General features: G+C 53.8%; 6 protein-coding genes across 6 annotated transcripts; 2 read left to right on the top strand and 4 right to left on the bottom strand.

The window, feature by feature from the left end:
- The first annotated feature begins 542 nt into the window (after positions 1-542).
- On the top strand, positions 543-3,123 carry KVR01_000113 (uncharacterized protein). Its single transcript, XM_044790268.1, has 2 exons — positions 543-2,705; positions 2,798-3,123. Exons 1-2 carry the CDS (start codon positions 734-736, stop codon positions 2,929-2,931), a joined length of 2,106 nt encoding a protein of 701 aa, XP_044650062.1. The 5' UTR covers positions 543-733; the 3' UTR covers positions 2,932-3,123.
- A 349-nt stretch (positions 3,124-3,472) lies between these two features.
- On the bottom strand, positions 3,473-3,853 carry KVR01_000899 (uncharacterized protein; the record flags this gene model as incomplete). The annotated part of the gene is made up of 2 exons (XM_044789575.1): positions 3,473-3,703; positions 3,806-3,853. The coding sequence occupies 2 exons, from the start codon at positions 3,851-3,853 to the stop codon at positions 3,473-3,475; spliced, it is 279 nt and encodes a 92-aa protein (XP_044650848.1).
- Positions 3,854-4,279: 426 nt separating this feature from the next.
- Positions 4,280-6,092, bottom strand: KVR01_000958 (uncharacterized protein). The gene has a single exon (XM_044782186.1). It carries the CDS (start codon positions 5,832-5,834, stop codon positions 4,509-4,511), a length of 1,326 nt encoding a protein of 441 aa, XP_044650907.1. The 5' UTR covers positions 5,835-6,092; the 3' UTR covers positions 4,280-4,508.
- A 14-nt stretch (positions 6,093-6,106) lies between these two features.
- Positions 6,107-7,376, bottom strand: KVR01_000486 (uncharacterized protein). Its single transcript, XM_044790575.1, has 3 exons — positions 7,237-7,376; positions 6,747-7,144; positions 6,107-6,672 (listed from the first exon to the last, which is right to left on the bottom strand). Exons 1-3 carry the CDS (start codon positions 7,268-7,270, stop codon positions 6,244-6,246), a joined length of 861 nt encoding a protein of 286 aa, XP_044650435.1. The 5' UTR covers positions 7,271-7,376; the 3' UTR covers positions 6,107-6,243.
- An 830-nt stretch (positions 7,377-8,206) lies between these two features.
- KVR01_000896 (uncharacterized protein) lies at positions 8,207-13,330 on the bottom strand. Its single transcript, XM_044794329.1, has 3 exons — positions 12,640-13,330; positions 10,435-12,542; positions 8,207-10,383 (listed from the first exon to the last, which is right to left on the bottom strand). The coding sequence occupies exons 2-3, from the start codon at positions 12,346-12,348 to the stop codon at positions 8,677-8,679; spliced, it is 3,621 nt and encodes a 1,206-aa protein (XP_044650845.1). The 5' UTR covers positions 12,349-12,542; positions 12,640-13,330; the 3' UTR covers positions 8,207-8,676.
- A 2,342-nt stretch (positions 13,331-15,672) lies between these two features.
- On the top strand, positions 15,673-17,290 carry KVR01_000342 (uncharacterized protein). Its single transcript, XM_044791066.1, has 3 exons — positions 15,673-16,662; positions 16,738-16,969; positions 17,035-17,290. Exons 1-3 carry the CDS (start codon positions 15,894-15,896, stop codon positions 17,117-17,119), a joined length of 1,086 nt encoding a protein of 361 aa, XP_044650291.1. The 5' UTR covers positions 15,673-15,893; the 3' UTR covers positions 17,120-17,290.
- The last annotated feature ends 1,360 nt before the right edge of the window (positions 17,291-18,650 follow it).

Here is an 18,650-nt window from a genome sequence, read left to right as displayed (position 1 = left end):
GGCTGCCGTGGGCGTGCAGCGGCGTGTGATTTAGAGGCTATGCAGGGAAGAGGGAAACCAAAACACGTAGAGGTGCGATCCAACGTGCAAGTTGCGCAAGATAAGAGAGGATGCTATGGCGTCAAATCTGGTCTCCAGCCAACGAAGTGAAGTCGGGCGGAAGGGGAAAAAAACAGGGGACAGGCTTGCCGATACCAGAGCCGCAATTGGCCTGACGTCGACGGCAAAAGTCCCAGCACAAAAATTCTGGATCCGCGGGAAACGTCATTGGGGGGTGGGACTAGACCGGGAATAGCAATTAAATTACCACGGGCAGGTAGCAGGGTAGTTGGGCGGGCTCAGGCTATTGTCACAAACGACCTCGGGAGTTTTTGGGGATCTTTTATAAGCGGGATTTCAGAGTTTGGGCATATAGTATTATTGCCTTTTATATAAACAGGCGCAACTTTATTATGCCATAACCTTGCTTCAGCAAAGTCAAGAGACCACGCTCAAGGGCCCATGCAAGATCTGTTGGCCCAAGCTCTGCAGATTGTGGGGGCCTGCCATCCCGACCCCAAAGTAAACAGTAGCCCGGTTTGGGGAATCCCATCTGAAAGCTCCCCAAAACACGCGCCGAGGACCTGAACCGCCGCGACAATTGACCTTGACACGCGTTGCAGCCGTCTAAGCGCGTCAATTCCCCTACTATAATGTCTGACAATGATCCGTTGTCTACCATAATTGTCCAGTAATGGAGTCATCGGCGCCCAAGAGGCGCAAGACATCCCCAACCTCGTCTGTGCCCGTCGAGTCGACCACCCCGCCAGATCCTCCACCATCGCAACAGCCCACGGAACTGCAGCCCACCCCAGAATCGCCCACAAAATCAAGCGGCTCGAGGCGCCAGACCGCGTCGGCCCGAGCAGAAGAACTGCCTGCCTCACAGCCCGACTCCCCTGACGCTGACGCCGCCGACATCTCGAATGCTCCACCTGCACAACTCGAGCAACATTCCGAAGGGGACGTCGGCGCATCGTCTTCCGCGTCCCAGCCAGCAGATGCCGCCACCGCAGTCCAGAACGCGCCATCAAATACCGGTGAAGGCGAGGAGAGCTTGCGGTCGCGGTCACCAGCCAGGAGAGCCGGCGGCACGACTCTCGGTGGGCAACCAGCCCGGCGCTCGCCCAGCCGGCCCCAACCAAGACCGCTGCCACCACCTGCACCCGAGAACGAGGAAGACTTGTTCAATCCCTTTGTTGGGCGGGCCCTACAGCGCTCGCCCCTCAACACAGGCGTGCTACCCGTCGTTGCACCGCCTCCAGAGCCCGAACTACCGCCCACTCCCCACCATGTCGACCCGGTAGTGAGCACACCACCCTCGGGAATCCACAACACACCGTCTAAGAGGCGGCGCCAGGGAGCCGCTGGGCGTCTCGCGCGACACGAGTCACCGTCAAAGGGACCTTCACGGGACGAGTTTGGCCTGCCGCAGAAAGAATCACAGAAACCCCGCGTCTTCCGCGTTGCCAGGCGCGGGAGTCCGGTACCCATAGTCGAACAGGAGTTGCCCACCGCACAAGCCGCCTCGGGAGACAAAGATGGGAGAACCACGAGCGAGTTTGCGCCCGGAACGCATCCTCGCCGGAGCATAAGATTGAACCCCCTGGCGCACAAGCAAAAAGAGCGCGATGGATTGTTGCGCGAGATGGCACAACTGGAAGCGGATCTTGAACTGGCCACCAGGTGTAATGAATCCGTGGCAAAGGGTGCGTCTTCGCTCGAAGATAGAGGCGGAATCTTGGACCTCTTTCGTCGGCATCTTCTCCCAGCTCAGAAAGAACAGGAGCCCGATGCTGCAACACAGTGGCTGGAGACGGCGATGGATCCCATAGCAATGCTAGGCTTCAACGGGTCATCGTCGGCCTTCCTCCCACCCCCTATACCGCAGGAGGAAGAGCCCGAATCTCCTCCAGTATCTCACCATCCCATCCCCATGTCAGCCACGGAAGAGCTGCCTTACCTACAAGTCTTCACGCCACTTACCTTCACAACCAAGTCCACAAACATCTCACCCCCTTCTGACCATGGAGAGCCCACGCTGAAGAAGCTCACGATCCGCATTGGCTCGGCCACACCACCCGGCCTTTTTGTTTCGATCATGGAGATGGTAGTCAACACGCGAACCCTCGCAGTATCGTCCCTCGCCGTGCCCAAACTCGACCCTGCCGCTGCGGGTGAGCTCCAGCCCTTCGTGGAAAAGATCACCAGCAGCCAGGCGCCGCCACACAGCGCGCTCACGCGGAATGTCAGCGTGCTCTGCTGGGCCATGGGCGAGTGGTACCGAGTCGCGCTGAAGCGAGCCAAGTTCTGGCACGTCCTGGAGAAGCAGCTGGGCCCAGAGGCCAAGGACGGCCTCCCGGAGGTCGTAAGAGCCATGAGGACGAGGAAAAAGCGGAGGAAGAGGGCACGGGGACAGGTAGACGACGTCAACGCCAGTTTTGAGTCGACCGACTCAGCGGGCAGCGCCCTGGACGGCATGCTACTCTCCAAGGCGGATCTGCTGCCGCACATGGGCAGGTCGACCATGGACCTCAGCGTCCCCTGCCTCGCCGAGGAGGGGGCTGGCGCTGCGTCGGAGCTACGCGTGAGCTGGGGTATCGAGTTTGATTGGACCGGCGAGGCTAGAAGCAAGCTCGGTGTCGATGTTGGCGTCCCGGGAAAGTGTAAGTGCCCCTGCATTTGGTTTCCTCCGTTGTCCACCTTCGCTTAGTGCTGTTTACGAGTGACGATCGGGCTAACATGGGTTCATCGGCAGGGCAAGCATCTGACGACCGCAAAAGTATTACTGAGATACCCACAGTGTTTGACACTCTTGTTCGAGGCGGCGAGGACCCGTTGACGGCCACCAAGACGGTAGTGGCCCTGCTGGCAGGTGAGCCGGCGTCCTGAAATCGAAATGTCTGTTGCCAGTTTTGTGCAGCAAGACGACAGGTCTTGATTCATGCGGTTCCAAAGACATGTACAAATCCTTGAGGGCGGTCCTCTTGATCCATCGAGGACCTGCGTGCAGTACTCTAGCATGTCGGGCCACGGGGGCAAATCGCTTCAAACAAGTAGTTCGAGGGTCGCAAGCGCAGTAGAGCGCGCGCGTCTTGTAAGAATATTATTTGGTATCTTGAATGGCATAGCCAGAGATCGTTTTCCGTCCAGTGGTACCTCTACCCTAACATGTGCGTATCTCCTTGCGTGCTTGTGGTCGAGGCCCAACTCACTGCAGCTGTCGTTCCGCGGGCGAGCACAAATGCCAAGAGCCGTTATATACTGCCCTGTGTCATCTGTGGGCATATACCATGCATGCCTGGGTGCTTGCATCACCGGGGCCAGTCCGCAATTCGAAAAACGGCCCGGCCCAAGAAGCAAGCACACAGCGGGTACCTCCCTCACGCTGTATTTCCCATCTGGTTTTGCCCCCTCCCCCTTGTGCGGCCCCTTAATCCACTGTGACGCCCAGCTTCCGCAGCTCGACCTTGGCCACCTCGATCTCGCTCATGAGCTCCTCGTGCGCCTCGGGGGTGTCGTTGAAGGTCATGACGCCCCAGCCGAGGCGGACGAGCAGGTAGGCGCCGAGGGAGACGAGGGCCCAGAAGGGCAGGATGGGGACGATCTCGGACTGGACGACGGCGGGGAGGGGGATCAGGTTCAGGTAGAGGGCGAGGTAGGCCTGTTTCGTTTTTTTGGTTGGTCAGTGGGATTCATTGGCTTCACGGTGGTCGATCGGCCGGTCCTGGGCGCGGGCGGCGCGAAAGTGTTTGGTAGGACGTACCGAGCTCACGAGGAGGGCGATGGAGATGGTCTGCTGGGCGCGCGTCATCTTGCTGGGTGGTAGAAGAAGGTTGGTCGTGGAAGGAGTATTCGGTTGATTGAACAGCTGGTACGGGGCTGAATGGTTGCCTCTGGAAGGGGAAAAGTGGGCTTTGGAAAGGAGCGACGCGAATGGAGAGAGGTGGTTGTCGGTGGGCGAGGGCGAGGGCGGTGATGTGCGCTCGCTGGCCAGCTACTTGGGGACGAATTGAGGTCGAGGGTCGAGCGCTGCGGCTTAGAGGACACGATCAGCTGCTGCAGGGCCGCCCGCCGCCCCTTGCGCCCCAAATTGGCAGCACCCCTGCCCCGATGCTTGGGGTCCCAGGGTCCTTGCAGGCTGAGGTAAGCGCTCCAACGTTCATCATCTTCAATTTCAGAGCATTCACAATTCCCAACGAGTATCATGTCCTTCGAGGCTCATCAGCTCTGTCAAACAATTATGCTCATGTTCCGGCAGCAATATCTCTCCATCAAACAATACCAAACAATCGAGCTGGCTATCCTAGGGACTGACTTCAGCGTCGTCGCTCTCCCATAGTCAACATCCGGATACTGACGCTGCAGCAGCTCGCCATCACAGTCCACCAGGGGACTGCTCCATTCTGATCCTGCGGATTTCCTTGTACTCATATCATGATAACTCCAGTCGTATTCTCGCACACTCCTCATCCACTCTTCCTGTGACCAACATTCCAATCTTTCTCCCAAGGCTTGTCCCGGCGATATCCCTTGACCTCCTCCGTGAGCACGTCGACCTTGCTGAACAGGTCCGACTGCTCCTTGCGCGCCAGTTCCTTCTCGGCCTGCAGCTGGTCCACCTGCTTCTTCAGTTCTTGGATCTCGGACCTCAGCTCCACATTCTCCGAGGTCAGCGACGCCACCCGGGCATCGTCACCGACACGGTAAGGGATATACCCCTTTGTCTCCCGTGAACAAGACGAAGACCCAGCCTGGCTCTTGGCCTGGACAGCGGTGTCAATCGCGGCGCGCGCGTCCAGGACGAGTCTGGTCAGCTGGTGGCGCAGCTCCCGTAGCAGTGTTGCGTCCCTGGTCTCCCGGCCTGGCTTGGTCGGCGTGCACCCGACACGTCCTATCCGTGCTGCCTCGCGGTCGAGGATGTTGCCCTCCGCCGTGCCGATCGCCTTGTCCTTGGATCGCGCCCTGAGGTCGACCTGGCACCTCTCCAGGGCGGCCTCGACCTCGTTGTTCGTGTGAGCCCTGTGCGCATCCTCCAGCTCCTTGAGGAGCAGCATTATCTCGCCTTGTGTGTCGTGCAGGTTTAACAGGCCCGGTGTTCCTTCATTTTGGCTGCTCCGAAGACGTGCGATGTTGGGACTGGGTGTTTCGATCGTCGTGGCACCCGTCATGGGGCCGGGGCTGGAGGCAACGGGGTCCATGGGTCTTCCCTCGCCCAAGAACGGGTCACTCTCACTTCCCTCGCTGGTGCTTCGTCTCTTGTTTGCGTCCGAGGTGTTTGAATGGCGAATGGCTGTTACTGGGGTGGTCGTTGCAAATATGAGCGGCCGCGAAGCATATGTTCCGCGACGGTAAGCGCCGTTGAATCGGCCGTCACGGAAATCATACGGTCTCGCAGTAGAGCCTTGAGAAGCACTACCATGGTGGTATGTTGTAAAGTACCCGTTCGCGGCGACCGTCTTGGACACAACAGTGGCTTCAAGCTCGTACCTACTCGCGCATTGTCCGGGGCCCGGAGCAGGACTGAGGAGGCTGATTTGCTGGTTGCCACTGATGCAGTCGCCATTCTTCTTCTCGATTGGGGCAGTCGTCACTATTGCTGACACTGGCGCCTCGGAGCTCGTTGTCGCGGCAGGAGAACCCTCCCTGTGAGTATCGATCGGAGAGACTGGAGTCGGCAGTGATCGCGTGGATCCACGGCGGTCTTGAGCCGTCTCGACTGGACCGGAATCCATATTGGCAGCTTTGCTGTAGTGCTCAGGGCTTGGGTGCCTTGAGAGGAAGCTGTCATCCATGATGGGGTGAGGTGAAGACAGACGCAATGTTTAGTCTGGACTTTCGCACGTCAAGCAGTCTTTTAAGTTGCGGGTGGGCGGTCAGGCTCGAATGGCCTGGGATGCGCTCATTTTGTCCCTAAGGTTGACCATCCTCAGGTTCAGTGAGACGCTGCCTGGTGAAACTTTGCTGGATGCATTGCTCAAAGACAGATACTGTCCAAAATCACGGCCACATGGATTGCGCCAGAGTATTCCACCCACACAACACAACACGAGACAAAAACAAACAAGGCCGTTATCGATCATTACTCTTTGTCCACCGACAGGCAGGATTTCAGATCCCGCCAACCCACACTGAAGCACCTCCCAAGCTTCAGACGCAAAGCAAAGCTTTGTGCCCTGACGCAGGCAGCATGCAAGTCCCATCCTAGTGTCGCGACCTCGACCTCTCCGATTCGCCATCACTGCTGCCGTGTCTCGCAGCCTTCTGGACCCGTACCACCTTGACCGTCCTTGCTTCGTCGCCACGCCTTGTGTCCACCTTCTTGCGGCCCTTCCTGCACTCGCTAATCAGCGCCAGGATGACCCACGCCCCACCCATGATGGCGGCGACAATGGTGTACGCGAGCTTGAGTGTCTCGCGGGCGCCGGCGAGCCTCAGGCCCAGCCCCCCGTTGATGATCCCCAGGGCAATCGCGATCCTGCCATCCCACAGATGGAGGTGTGAGCTCATGCTGCGCCTCTGGTACCGCTTGAACTGGCGGTGGTGGAGATACCCAAACAGGGGCTGGAACGCGAGCATGATGAAGACCACGATTCCAATAACGGGGTGGGCATTGGCCGGTGAGCTCGACAACTGTTTTGTTTCGATATAACGCGTCAGTCTGGAGCAGTCAGTCCATGAGGGACGTCCAAAGAAAAGCCACTCACGAGGCTCTGGCCACCCGACGGCAGCATCCGCAGCAGGATGACGCCCAGCGCAAAGCCAGCAATGTAGAGCAGCCAGGCAATGATCTGGACAAAGTAGTGGATCCGCACCGACCAGCGGCCCGGGATGATGCGCAGGAAGATGGCGCCCAGCGGGAACAGGATCACAAAGGCGATGGCGGCGATGATCCCGTGGGCGGAGCGGCGCCGCTCCGCCGTCTCGTAGTCGAAGCCCGCCCCGAACCCAAGCCCGTAGCTGTCGCCGTACCCGTCGCCATCATCATCCCCGCTGCTGCTGCCGCCGTAGCCCGAGTACCCGCTGCCCGAGTCTCCGCCCCCGTAGCCGCTGCCGCCGCCTCCCCAGCCGCCGAATTGGGCGAGGGTTGAGTGTGCGAGTGTGGCTTTGTAATTGAAAAATAAATAAATCAACTTTAGCTTCTGTGTGTCTCCATGTGGGCGGGGCGTCGGTTGTGTGTGGGAAGAGTCCGCTCACCTATCGCCAACACGGTCTGTGTTAGGCTGTGCATAGTCTTTTCTTGATTATTACAAGCAGAATACAGTCTCACTGCCACATGTAGTACAGACGAGATAAATCACAAGATTACAGAGGACACTTGATCAACTAAAGTAAAGTCCCATCTGTCAAGGGAGAAGTGTCGAGGGAGGGGTCGACTGGTCATATCATAGTCCGATCAACCTCCATCAACTGCCGTCTTGCCTTGCCTTGCGTGGCCTCACCTAGAGTTTGCCTAGAGTTTGCGTAACCCAGCCGAGCCCATTACATCAAAAAGCACAGCACATGGCCAAAACCCAGCCGCCGCCGAGTCTGACGCCCCTTGCGTACCCACCGGCCCGACAAGGCTCGACCGGTCGGACAAAGGTTGGGGATGTTGCGGCCGAGCTGAGGACGGCACGCAGCAGCTTCCTGTGCTGACTTGCTTGGCTGGTTTGAGCCATCCACCCAGCTGGCTGGCTAGCTAGGCAGCAAAAGCACGCTGACGTTCAGACAGGCGCAGTTGCAGTGCGTCTAAGAGTAAAAGTCGCACAGATATGGATGGCGGACCGCCACAGAATAGATTTCTGCACGGGTCCTGTAACCCTTCTTCCTGGGCCTGCCCTACCGCAAGCCCATGCCGGGCGGCACTACTGCAACTGTCAACGTTTCAGCAGCATGTAACAAGCGCGAAGTAACAGACAGGCATGCAGATAGACAGACGTGGGATGAGGCTACAGGTTGACGGCGTGGTGGGGTCTCGGCGGGACGGGTGCAAGAGGATCGCCTCGGGCCCGGGGTGGGCTGGGCCGCGCCCGAGATCTTCGGGGATGACCTCACCACGGCCACCACATGTGCGAAGATGGGCACGGCCGCTTCAGAACGTGGTCCAACTTTCTGCATGGCATTCGCGCATGTGCATGTGCGCTGGCGTTTGGATTGCGCGGCCTTTGCTGGGCTAGACTGCGTCTCGGTGGTATAATTCAGTTTCGGTAATAAGCCCTAATGTGGATTACAATGATGTACCAGTCCTTGCCCGTCCCCCGTCCCGGCTGCCCCTTGTGATTGTTGCTTGAACCTGTCAGCCAGTCCTCCCCTTATCCACCGACCATTTACATCTATTGCCTTATTTTCACCTTGTACAGTGCGCCCCAAAGTTCAAGTCCTTGAAGCTGTCCGCGCCCCCACCCCGTGTCGACTGATGACGATTGTATACTGCCATGCAGCCGCGGTAAAGCATAAAGCGTTCAATATGGTATCTCCGCCCAAGTGTCAGCAATGCCGGAAAGGAAAAAGAAAAAAAAAGCAAAGCAAAGTAGCAAATCCCAGGAACTCCCCACTCCCAGAAGATAAACAGCAACGGCTGTCAAACTGCCCAAGTTTAGTGTAATTGCTGTCAGCAATTATCAGAGCCACGGCTTGGGATCAGCCTGATGAATCTCAGTCCACATCGCTGACCTCTTCGTCCGCGTGCACCCCCTTCTCTGCCCGCCACGCAGCCATATCTGCGACAGGAACACGGCCCCTCAGGAATCTCAACGTCGCTTCCGTGCCTCGTTCAAGCACATTCCATCTCGGTACCCTGAATCGATTGCCAGTGACTATCAGCTGCTCCAGACCTCCGGCACCACCTAGTAGTCCGATCCGTGGGTTGAGGTGTGCGATGTCGTTGTTCGAGGCATCGACGACCTTGACACCGCGGATGCTCTCCGGGTCCAGATCTGCGAGGTGATTGTTGGCGATGAGAAGGACTGTCAGGTTCGGGAAGACGTCCCGCAGGAGCTGGCCTCCCTGCTCCCGATCGCTGGGTGAGGGTATCGTCGCTAATCGATTAAGACTGACGTCGAGTTTCTCAAGACTTGGGGATCGAAGTCGTTTGACCAGCGGCGCCAGCCCAGTGATGTGATTCGACGATAGGTTGAGCTCCTTGAGACAAGGCAGGTCGAGGCCTTCGCCTACATTGAGATAGCTCTCACCGACCAGCTGGTTGTGGGCCAGCGAGAGCCTGGTCAGCGAGTCGGCAAAAAAGCTGAGGGACTCTGGCAGCACAGCGAAGAGATTATGGTGCAACTGGACCTCACGGATCACATTCTCCATCGCCACCTTGGAGCAGGCAACAGGATGCAGAGACGACGACTGTGTTTCTGACCTGTCCAGCACGCCCCCAGCCTTCACCGGCCAGACAAGCGCCGAGCTTTGCGCGGAACGTGTCCGTGCAGGGGAAGCGGGTACTGACGTTGGTGGAGTTGCAAAGTCGTCTGTGTCGGTCCTGCTTTCTTCGTCGTGCTCTCTGCGGGCACGGGCTGTTTGAGAAGACGACGAATGCGCATCATCGAACGCATTGTCCAAGGGGCTGGCTTCATTACTCGTCAAAGCCTCCGCGATGGGCCCGTTGCTGCCGTCATACTCGTCCGCCTCTGGCGGCGGCGGGGCTATCCGTGCTGAGAGCGCCTCCTTGAGCTCCTCGATCGTGGCAGACACGAACTTCTTGTCTCTCAGTGGGTTGCCGCTCAACCTGAGCAGATTCAAGCCGTCCATAAGAGCAATCTCAGCTGGGACAGTCCTGATATCATTGCTTGAGAAATCGGCACTTCTCAGCTTCTGAAGGCTTGTGAAGCCATCGGGGAACGCTTTGATGTTGTTCTCATCAGCAGCCAGGTTGATGAGTTCAAACCAGGAGGTGACGTCTGGTAATGCCTGGAGCCGGTTCATAGACACACAGAGCTGGCTGAGTGCCGGCATAGCAAGCACAGCATTCGGCCGCGCAAGGCTTGTAAGTTGATTCGATGAAACATCAAGATTCTGCAAGGCTGGCAGGACCTCCACCCCATCGTCGATCAGAGTCCCAGTAAGCTTGTTTTTGCGGGCATTCAGCTCCGTCAGGGGCAATTTCGACAGCACATCGAATGGCAATGACTCAAAGCTATTTTCGCTGAGATTCAGTATGCGAAGACGGTGCAGCTCAGCAAAGCTCGTGGGAAGCGCCTGAAGGCTGTTCCCATGCAGGTCGAGGATTTCGAGGTTGATCAGCCGCCCGAAGCAGGGTTCGAGCGTGCCCCAGAACAGGTTTCCTCCAAGTTTGACGTCTCGGAGCGATATGATCTGAGATATTGGCTCGAGGCAGTTGTTGGCAAGACGGTTGGATGACTGTCACCAAATTAGTGGGCCTTCGCAGCGAGATGGCCGGCGATGACTTACCAGATTCAACGATGTCAATAAGGTGAGACGCCGTAATCCTGCGGGCAGTGCGATGAGCATGTTACCGTGCAGGTCGAGCGTCTCAAGACCAGCGAATATGCTGGGTTGGGCATCCTCGTCTTCTGCCAGCTCTTCGGGGTCGACATCCGGGAAGACCTTCTCATCTAGCATCTCCAGCTCGTTGTCAGCGGCAACGAACCTCGTAAGATCGACGCTTTCCGCCCAACTGCCGTCGTATGTGCCGATGGACTCCAAGCTATACATGTCCAAAACCTCCTTGGGTATCTCTTTCAAGCCCAATGCTGCAATGTTGAGCCTGCCACTTGCCCTGGCAGTTGTGACGCGCGATTTGACAATCTTGGAAGTCGAATTGGCATCCCGATTGAGATTGAAAGGGTCATCCGACAAGCCAAAGTCAAACGTATCGTCCGTGGGAACAACGGGTGACTCGCCCCAACCAGTTGCCTGAGCCGGTTCATCTGGCAGCGGAGACTTGACGCCTGCTGCGGAACGCTTCGCTGCTTTCGCTCTGGCAATCTGGTCACGCAGTGCTGCCGACGACTTCTTGAAAGGCGGCGGCGAATCTCCTCCAACACTTGTTGACTTGGTTGAGGTGGTCGATGCAACAGACACGTTTGTACTTCGATCCGACACGGTTACTGGAGATTTGAGGGGCGCGGGCTTGGCTTTGCTGGCGGCTGAAGGTATTGATGTGAGCTTCCTGGCAGCTGGCAGGGCTGGCTTCTTGAAAACCCCGTTCACGGAGGGTCTCTGTGTAATTGTCCGTGTAGGCAGAGTCTTGGCGCCGTTGAGGGGAGAATCAGGAGTCGGAACTGGCGGCTCCTCAATGGGAGTCGTAGAACGAGGCCGACGTAAGCCTGGCACAGATGCAATCTTGGATCTTGAGCGGTCTCGCAAGGCCGAGGTAGAGGGCGTCCGCAAGATTCCAAGCCCTCGTCCACGCGCCGGCGTACTGTCAGCGGGGGGTAGCTGCGGGTTGAAGGGAGTCGACAAATCTTGGAGAGGGCCAGAACTGGACCCAGGCCTACTAAGCGAGGGTCGTGACCTGGCCGGGGTTGAAACGTCGTTCCTCAAGCTTGATCCGGGGCGAGAATTGCGACTAGCAGGTCTCGACGTCGACCTGTACGGTTCCGTGGGCTCAAAGAAGTTCGAGTTCGAGGCCCTTCCTCGTAGTGAGGGCGTGGAGGGCAGCCGTGACAAAGTCTGAACGGTCCTTTCCGCCAACGACGGTCTTGGTTTCGAGGGCTTGGCCCGTAGAGTGTCTTCGCCGGTGGTATCGTTGTCTTCATCTATAGGGCTAGCCTGGGAGAAGGAATCACTCGATGCGTAACCATTTGACAAAGTCGAAGTACTAGTGCTCCTTTGCCTGGCGGAAACTGGCTGTAAGGCAGGGACCCATTGCGCCGACGATTTCCTTCTGAGCCCGGGGCCAGGCAGCTTGGAGACATGGGATTGGCGTGGCGAGTCGGTGTCTTCGGGTAACGATGCCATGCGATCTCGAGGTGCAGCCAGCCGTGAAGAAGCACTGCTATTGCCAATGCCATTGCCATTGCTGCCGGTCTTGGAAACTTTGGGCTGGGGACTGAGAGTCGGGAGGCTCGAGATCGGACGGGGTTTTGGAAGGCCGCGTGTGGATGGCAAGTTCTTGGAGGCGGCGGGCGACTGTTGGTTTGTGATATTGCTTATTCCTGACGCGTGGGAAGGGGGCGCGAGCCGTTCCCTGGAAGCAGCCGGGCGCAGACGGGAAGATATCACCTCAGGCGCTGCAGCCAGGCCTTCTCTTGATTGTGACGGTCGCAGGGCCGTGGGAATGCTGGTGGACCTTGGCATGGGCAGTCTGGAGGTCGGTCGAGGCAGGGCACTCCGGCCATTTTGGAACCTATTGTCTTCCATGGTCTAGAGTACAGCTCAGCCCGTGATTGCATGCATCACAAGCTTAGCAGGCGCCGAGGGCTCGAGGGTGGTGGCGGGCGGCCGGGGTTTTAGGGGAGTGTGAACAATGACGAGTAACGGCGAGGACTGGCTTCGAGGCGTCGAGGCGTCGAGGCGGGAGGCGGGAGGCGGCTGCTGCAGCTTTGGGAGCGCGTCTACAGTGTTTGTGAGGCGACGTCAGTTTCCGAGAGATCTCGGCCGTTCCTCTGGCGTGGTAATGAAAGGAGCAAATAGTGGTGCAACATGACTGACCTATCTCATTTCTTTTGATTTGTTTCTGCACAGCACAGAGCACAGACAAGGACAGAAAAACAGCAGAAGGCCAGTAGAAGGGCAGCAGAAGAAAAGAGAGGGTCTCGAGTGCTGGGCTGTGGATTAATCTCCGGTGATGCACAGACGATCAGCCGGCTGGCTCCTCTCGACCGTGCTTGCGGCAAGCAAGCTGGCAGGGTCCTGGAGTCCTGGGCAGCTGGTGGAATGCAGCTTCAACGGTTCGGGAGTTGCGGATGGAGCTCCAACAGGACGGCCTGCTTCTTATTTAGGATCTAGCTGTGGCTCTGGCTCTGGTTCTGGCTCTAGCTCATCGGGAGTCACAGGCTTATTAGGCGTTCCTTCTCGACCTTTTTGTTAGTCTTGAGCAGCCTTCACTTGTTCCTTCACCTCACCTGGCCTGGTCTGGCCGCTCGCCCCTCGGCTCGTTGCCACGCGGGTGGTGCAGTCCCCACCACCCCGGCCAATTAACCAGTAAAACAAATTAAACTTCAATGTTGGGGTTGCAGTTGGGTCTGGCAAGGGTAATCAGACTCTGATGAAGGGGATGGAGCGTCAAACAATTCAAGAACCAAATGTACTCGAGGCTAACAGCATGAGGCAAATGACAACAACCTTCCAAAGGGGACACAAAACAAGACCACCACCGTACTGTGTATCTTGAGGCCACTTTTTCACAATGCCTTGCGCCCAGATGTACACCCCGAATGTACACGGCAGAGGTGCACCGAGGACGAATTGGAAGATTGCAGTGCACCGGGCAAGGATCGAGGATCAACCAGGCCACCGGAACAGGAAGGATAGGCGCAGAGGGACCCCAATTTCGGCAGCCTGTTCCTGGTAGATGGGCATGTGCCAGGGATTCCCCAAGCTCAAAGAAACCTTGGAGCGCAGACCCGCGGGACAGCCCGGCAGCTGTCCCCTGGCCTCTCTTCTGGAAAGGGCCACTGCAGGGGCCCGAGGTGTGAGCTACTAGGTACATAGTACCAAACACCCTGACACCCTACTGCAGGTGCATGTGTGCCTGGGCACGCATGGTGTGTGTCTGGTTGACTGGCTCATTTATTTACTACCTACCAACCACCTCCTCACCTTATCAAGTGTCCCTCTTGGCCTGCTGGCCCTCTCACCTTGCCACCGTCCTAAATATTGAGAGCCCTCGGGGAAAGACACTTGTAGGAGATATGAGATGAACCAGGCACCTCGGGCATGGCCTGCCTATGTTTCACCACCACACACACACACCACCGAGAACAGCTGCGACAGGCCCATCCTGGACCCCATGCTTTCTCAGGCACATGCCCTTCTGGGAAGCCGATTCCACCATCTCTGCCCCATGACGCCACCTATTTGCAGAGAGCATTGAAACTCAGATGATCACGGGCATTTCTGACACCGAGTCCTCTGTCTGCGAGCTAACTGCCGCGCATGTAGCCCATTGGTTAGTGCTGCCAAGTTCAATGCAGGACACAGTGTTCGTCAAAGGTCTGCCTAGGTCCCGAGCACGCCAGCTAGATCGTCCCATTTGGTCATTCTGCCGTCAGATTGCCTTCGACTGGTGATACACTTACATGCTGTCTCTGCAGAGCATGGTGTCCCATCAGGCAAACTTAAAGAATAGCACGCTTATGCAGGATCTACCTGCTCTAACTAGTCTGCTAGTAGAGTGGCATACGCGGAACCGTGGTCTCAGCCGAACCTTAAGCTGATGTTTCAACAAGTGACTAGGAATGGCTGGCAAAGCATCCTCCAACGTGCCCAATGAAGAATCACTAAAAGGGTTTGACCAAGCTCGGATGATGTGTTCGGAGTTTTAAGATACAAGTGTTATTGAATTATACGCAGCCGATCATATCGAAGTAGGATGCACATCACTAGGGTTGCTATCTGAAGGCTGGTGGCTTTCAAATGTTATGAGCTCAAGAAATCATTTGATAAATATGTATAACTCAATCTGCATCTCCAAACTATTGGGCAGACAAGAAAAGCAAAGTCAATTGCTTGTGCTCCTCCTGACGATCCAGACTCCTTGGAACTGATGAACTAGTCCATGAAACCTCACAAGTGGAAGATAGGGGACTGACTTCTTGACCATACTACAGCCATGTCTCATATTCAGAAGCTGAGCAAACCGCTCTGTTTGCAAGGGCCACAATCGTTGTGTTTGTTGCTCAATGTGGTTCATCGTTTCTAGGCTTTGCTGGCAAAGTCCGCTCCATAATCCCTTCCGCTGCGCTCGAGATCAAGTGAAGAACTTCTTTGTGTGTACTGTATAACTACTGGTAGCCATAGCCGGCTGTTCAGATGGTCTGCGAAAAAGGTTAGAGTAAAGAGCCTGACGGGAAGACTGCCAGCCTTGTAAGGCTTAGACACAAAGCCGATGCCCGCAGCTCTCACAGTTCAATTTTACCCAAGGATGTACATTTCAGCCTTTAGATGAGAATTTCTACCGAGTCGAAACAGAACTTGGCTTTCGCTGCTGATCATATGTGAGGATGGAAGTGCTACCCAGCAATACATCAGATGGAGCTGGGCTGCTCCTCGGGAATTTGCTTGACTTGCGTGCCGCGATGAAACCTTCCACCAAGCTCATGTACGAGTCAAGCACCGGTCTGATTTCACAACTGTAACCCAGTGGAAACTATCGAGAATGGTATTCCCGAGAGAGATATATTCCGACAGTCCAAGAATATTTGATACGGGCGGGGACTATTTTGACCCACCAAGGACCCGTGCGACGGCAACTCGCTGGATTCGAGATAGACCACCGAATGCTACCACAAGACGAATTAATTGTTGCACCGCTGGTGCGAAGCCGGATACTTGGGTAGTGACCGTTTGAGTCCCTCAACCACTGCTGATACTGAGTGCTGAAGTCGGGAGGGCATTGCAGGCTATTTATATTTATTCAGTGACTAATAGAGCCTTGGAAGCGGCGACTAGTGACGCCGGCAACACCGCATTCGTTCCGAAGCACCGCATGACCTCGCCATCCACATCTGTCGGCCAACGTTAGCGGACCGCTTATCTCCCCCGCATTTCTCGCGGCAGAGGGCCGATAGCTGTTATAAGTGAAAGCACCAGGTACTAATAATGATGTGTCGAGCCAGCCACTGACTGCTGTGCCGGCGGATGCCATTCATTGACAAACTTCCCCTCAACACCAAGATAAAGAGAGAAAAAAGGAAGTCCGTGTCCAGAAGTCCCACAGGCCAAGGACACACACCCATCCGATAATGGACGACCCAGAAGTCAAGACCTATGACCTAGGCGACCTCACCCTCGTCTCAGGCGTCGTGCTCCCAAAGGCGTTCATCGCCTACAAGACCTTCGGCTCGCCTTCCAACCCGGCAATAATATACCCGACATGGTTCTCAGGCCTGATAGCAGACAACGAGTGGCTGATCGGCCGGGACAAGGCGCTCAACCCGGACAAGTACTTCATCATCATCCCGGCGCTCCTGGGCAACGGGCAGTCGTCCTCGCCGAGCAACATGCCGGACCTCCCGCCGGACCTGCGGCCGTTCCCGGACGTCACGTTCCGCGACAACGTCGCCGCGCAGCACCGCCTGGTCACGGATGGCTTGGGCGTGGCGCACGCGCGGCTGGTGCTCGGGTGGAGCATGGGCGCGGGCCAGACGTACCAGTGGCTGACGCAGTTCCCCGGGTTCATGGACCTGGGCGCGCCCTTCTGCGGCAGCGCGAGGACCAGCGTGCACAACCAGGTGTTCCTCGAGGGCGTCAAGGTGGCGCTGCTCGCGGCCAAGGGGGCCTCGTCCGCCGGGGCGTGCGCCGGGGAGAAGGGCCCGGCGGGCCGCGGGGGTGGGTACAGGACCTGGACTGCTGAGGAGCGGGAGACGGGGCTGAAGGCCCTGGGGCGGGTTTATGCGGGCTGGGGGTTCAGTCAGGCGTTTTATAGGGAGAGGGTGTACGAGAAGTACCTTGGGTTCAAGGACCTGGAGGACTTTATGGTGAGGTTCTGGGAGACTTGGGCTCTGTCTAAAGGTGATTTACATCTGACCAGTCAACGTCAAAGTGGTGGTTTGGATCGACTAATTACGTGCTAACAACTGCATACAGACCCGGAGAACTTGCTTGTTATGCTTCACACGTGGCAGGCGGGAGACACATCAGCACAAGAGCCGTATGACGGGGATTTTGAGCAGTCGATGAAAGGGATCAAGGCCAAGACCCTGGTGATGCCAGGCAAGACCGACCTCTACTTCCCTCCCGAAGATTCGGAATACGAGGTCCAGTGTATGGCTGAGGGGGTGGGGAAGCTCATGCCCTTTCCATCAATATGGGGTCATTGGTAGGTTATACCTACTGGAGTACTCAAAGTTGATTGACTATAGACCTTGCTGACATCCGTGACAGGGCCGGCGGGCCAGGGACGAACAAGGCAGACCTGAAATGGCTGGACGACAACTTGAAAGTCTTTCTTGAGGGGAGTTTCCCTTAAGGGATGCCTCTAAATCGGAGTGCATAGTGAGGCAACTGTAGAGAGCTTGGTGACTTGGAGGATGTATTAGTAGAGAACGGAAATTCGCGCACCCAGAATTAAAAGGCACGCACCTAGATATAACTAAGCGATACCTACATATATACACAAATTTATTTTAACTAAAGCCTACTATAATAATTAGTAAGATTATTATATATAATTAATACTTAATACCATTTTCTTACTAACTAATAAAAAAAAGGTTAAAAATTATATAAATTATATATATTAAAGCTTAAATAAATAATATTTTAAATATAATTTATACTTAATTATATATATATTTAAATTTTAAGTTATATACTTTTATTATTATTAATAAAGTTATTTATAATTAAGTTTATTTATAATAACTAATTAATAATCCTTTATATCTCTATATATTATTTTTAATTATTAATAAAATATTTAAAGATATATTTAAAAAGTAGATTATTATTTTAATTAATAATTTACTTACTTTATAAACTTTACTATTAACTATTAATTTTATTAAATAGTCCTTTATTAAATATTATTATTACAGATATTTTTTTATTTAGAAATTATAAGGTTAAGTTATTCTACTTTTAAATTAAATTTATTTATTAAAAAGAAACTATTATTATTTTTATTTTATCCTTTATTTTACTTTTTAAATTAATAATTATTAACTTCGTTTATTTACTTATTATAATTATTACTTAATTTATATTTTATTTAAAAATATTTACTTTATTAATTATAAATATAATTATTTTATAAAATTTCCTTTAATTAATTTAATTTACTTTAATAAATAAATTATAAATAAAAGGTTATTAATTAATAAATTATAATTAAATTAAAAGAATTTATATATATTAATTTTTTAAAAATCTATCTAACTTTCTTTTTATTAATAATTTAATTAATATAAATTAAATTATATTATATAAATATAAGCTAACGTTTATTTATTTAATAATTATATTTACTTACTTAGTTTTTTTTAACTACTTACTTAGTATAAAAATTTATATATAGGGCCTATATAAAACTATATATTTAATTAGAATTCTTTAAATTTTTAATACTTTTAATATAAGCCCTTTTTAACACCCCTTCTAGTACACCTTTTAGTACCCCTTCTAATACCCCTTCACCTTCACCTTTACCTTTACTTTTACCTTTACTATTTAGTTTATATATATTTAGATACTAACTAAGTATTTAGATACTAATTAAACACTAGAAGGCTAAAAGCTAAAAAGGTAAAGGTAAAGACTATACTCTTTCTAACTTTCTAATACCCTTTCTAACCCTTTAATACTTTAAACTTCTAGCCTTCTAATATTTAGTTAGTATTTAAATACTTAATTAATACCTAAATATATATAGCCTAGAAGGGGTACTAAAAGGGGTACTAGAAGGGGTGCTAGAAGGGGCTTATACTAAAAGTATTAAAAATTAAAGAAGGAAATTATACTATAAAGTTTTTTAATATTAATTTAAAAGATACTTATAAATA

The sequence above is a fragment of the Diaporthe batatas genome, assembly GCF_019321695.1.
Source record: "Diaporthe batatas strain CRI 302-4 chromosome Unknown Contig00001, whole genome shotgun sequence".
In the NCBI taxonomy this organism is placed as follows: Eukaryota; Fungi; Ascomycota; class Sordariomycetes; order Diaporthales; family Diaporthaceae; genus Diaporthe; species Diaporthe batatas.
Note: the sequence above shows the minus strand (reverse complement) of the source record. Positions and strands in the feature narration are given on the sequence as shown.

Coding starts and splice junctions, on each gene's coding strand:
- KVR01_000113 (XM_044790268.1), top strand. CDS start 734: ATGGAGTCATCGGCGCCCAAGAGGCGCAAGACATCCCCAACCTCGTCT. Junction 2,706..2,797: donor TGTTGGCGTCCCGGGAAAGT/GTAAGTGCCCCT, acceptor GTTCATCGGCAG/GGCAAGCATCTGACGACCGC.
- KVR01_000896 (XM_044794329.1), bottom strand. CDS start 12,348: ATGGAAGACAATAGGTTCCAAAATGGCCGGAGTGCCCTGCCTCGACCG. Junction 10,384..10,434: donor TATTGACATCGTTGAATCTG/GTAAGTCATCGC, acceptor ATTTGGTGACAG/TCATCCAACCGTCTTGCCAA.
- KVR01_000342 (XM_044791066.1), top strand. CDS start 15,894: ATGGACGACCCAGAAGTCAAGACCTATGACCTAGGCGACCTCACCCTC. Junction 16,663..16,737: donor GACTTGGGCTCTGTCTAAAG/GTGATTTACATC, acceptor AACTGCATACAG/ACCCGGAGAACTTGCTTGTT. Junction 16,970..17,034: donor CCATCAATATGGGGTCATTG/GTAGGTTATACC, acceptor CATCCGTGACAG/GGCCGGCGGGCCAGGGACGA.
- KVR01_000958 (XM_044782186.1), bottom strand. CDS start 5,834: ATGGATGACAGCTTCCTCTCAAGGCACCCAAGCCCTGAGCACTACAGC.
- KVR01_000486 (XM_044790575.1), bottom strand. CDS start 7,270: ATGCACAGCCTAACACAGACCGTGTTGGCGATAG. Junction 7,145..7,236: donor ACAGACCGTGTTGGCGATAG/GTGAGCGGACTC, acceptor TCAATTACAAAG/CCACACTCGCACACTCAACC. Junction 6,673..6,746: donor CGTCGGGTGGCCAGAGCCTC/GTGAGTGGCTTT, acceptor GAAACAAAACAG/TTGTCGAGCTCACCGGCCAA.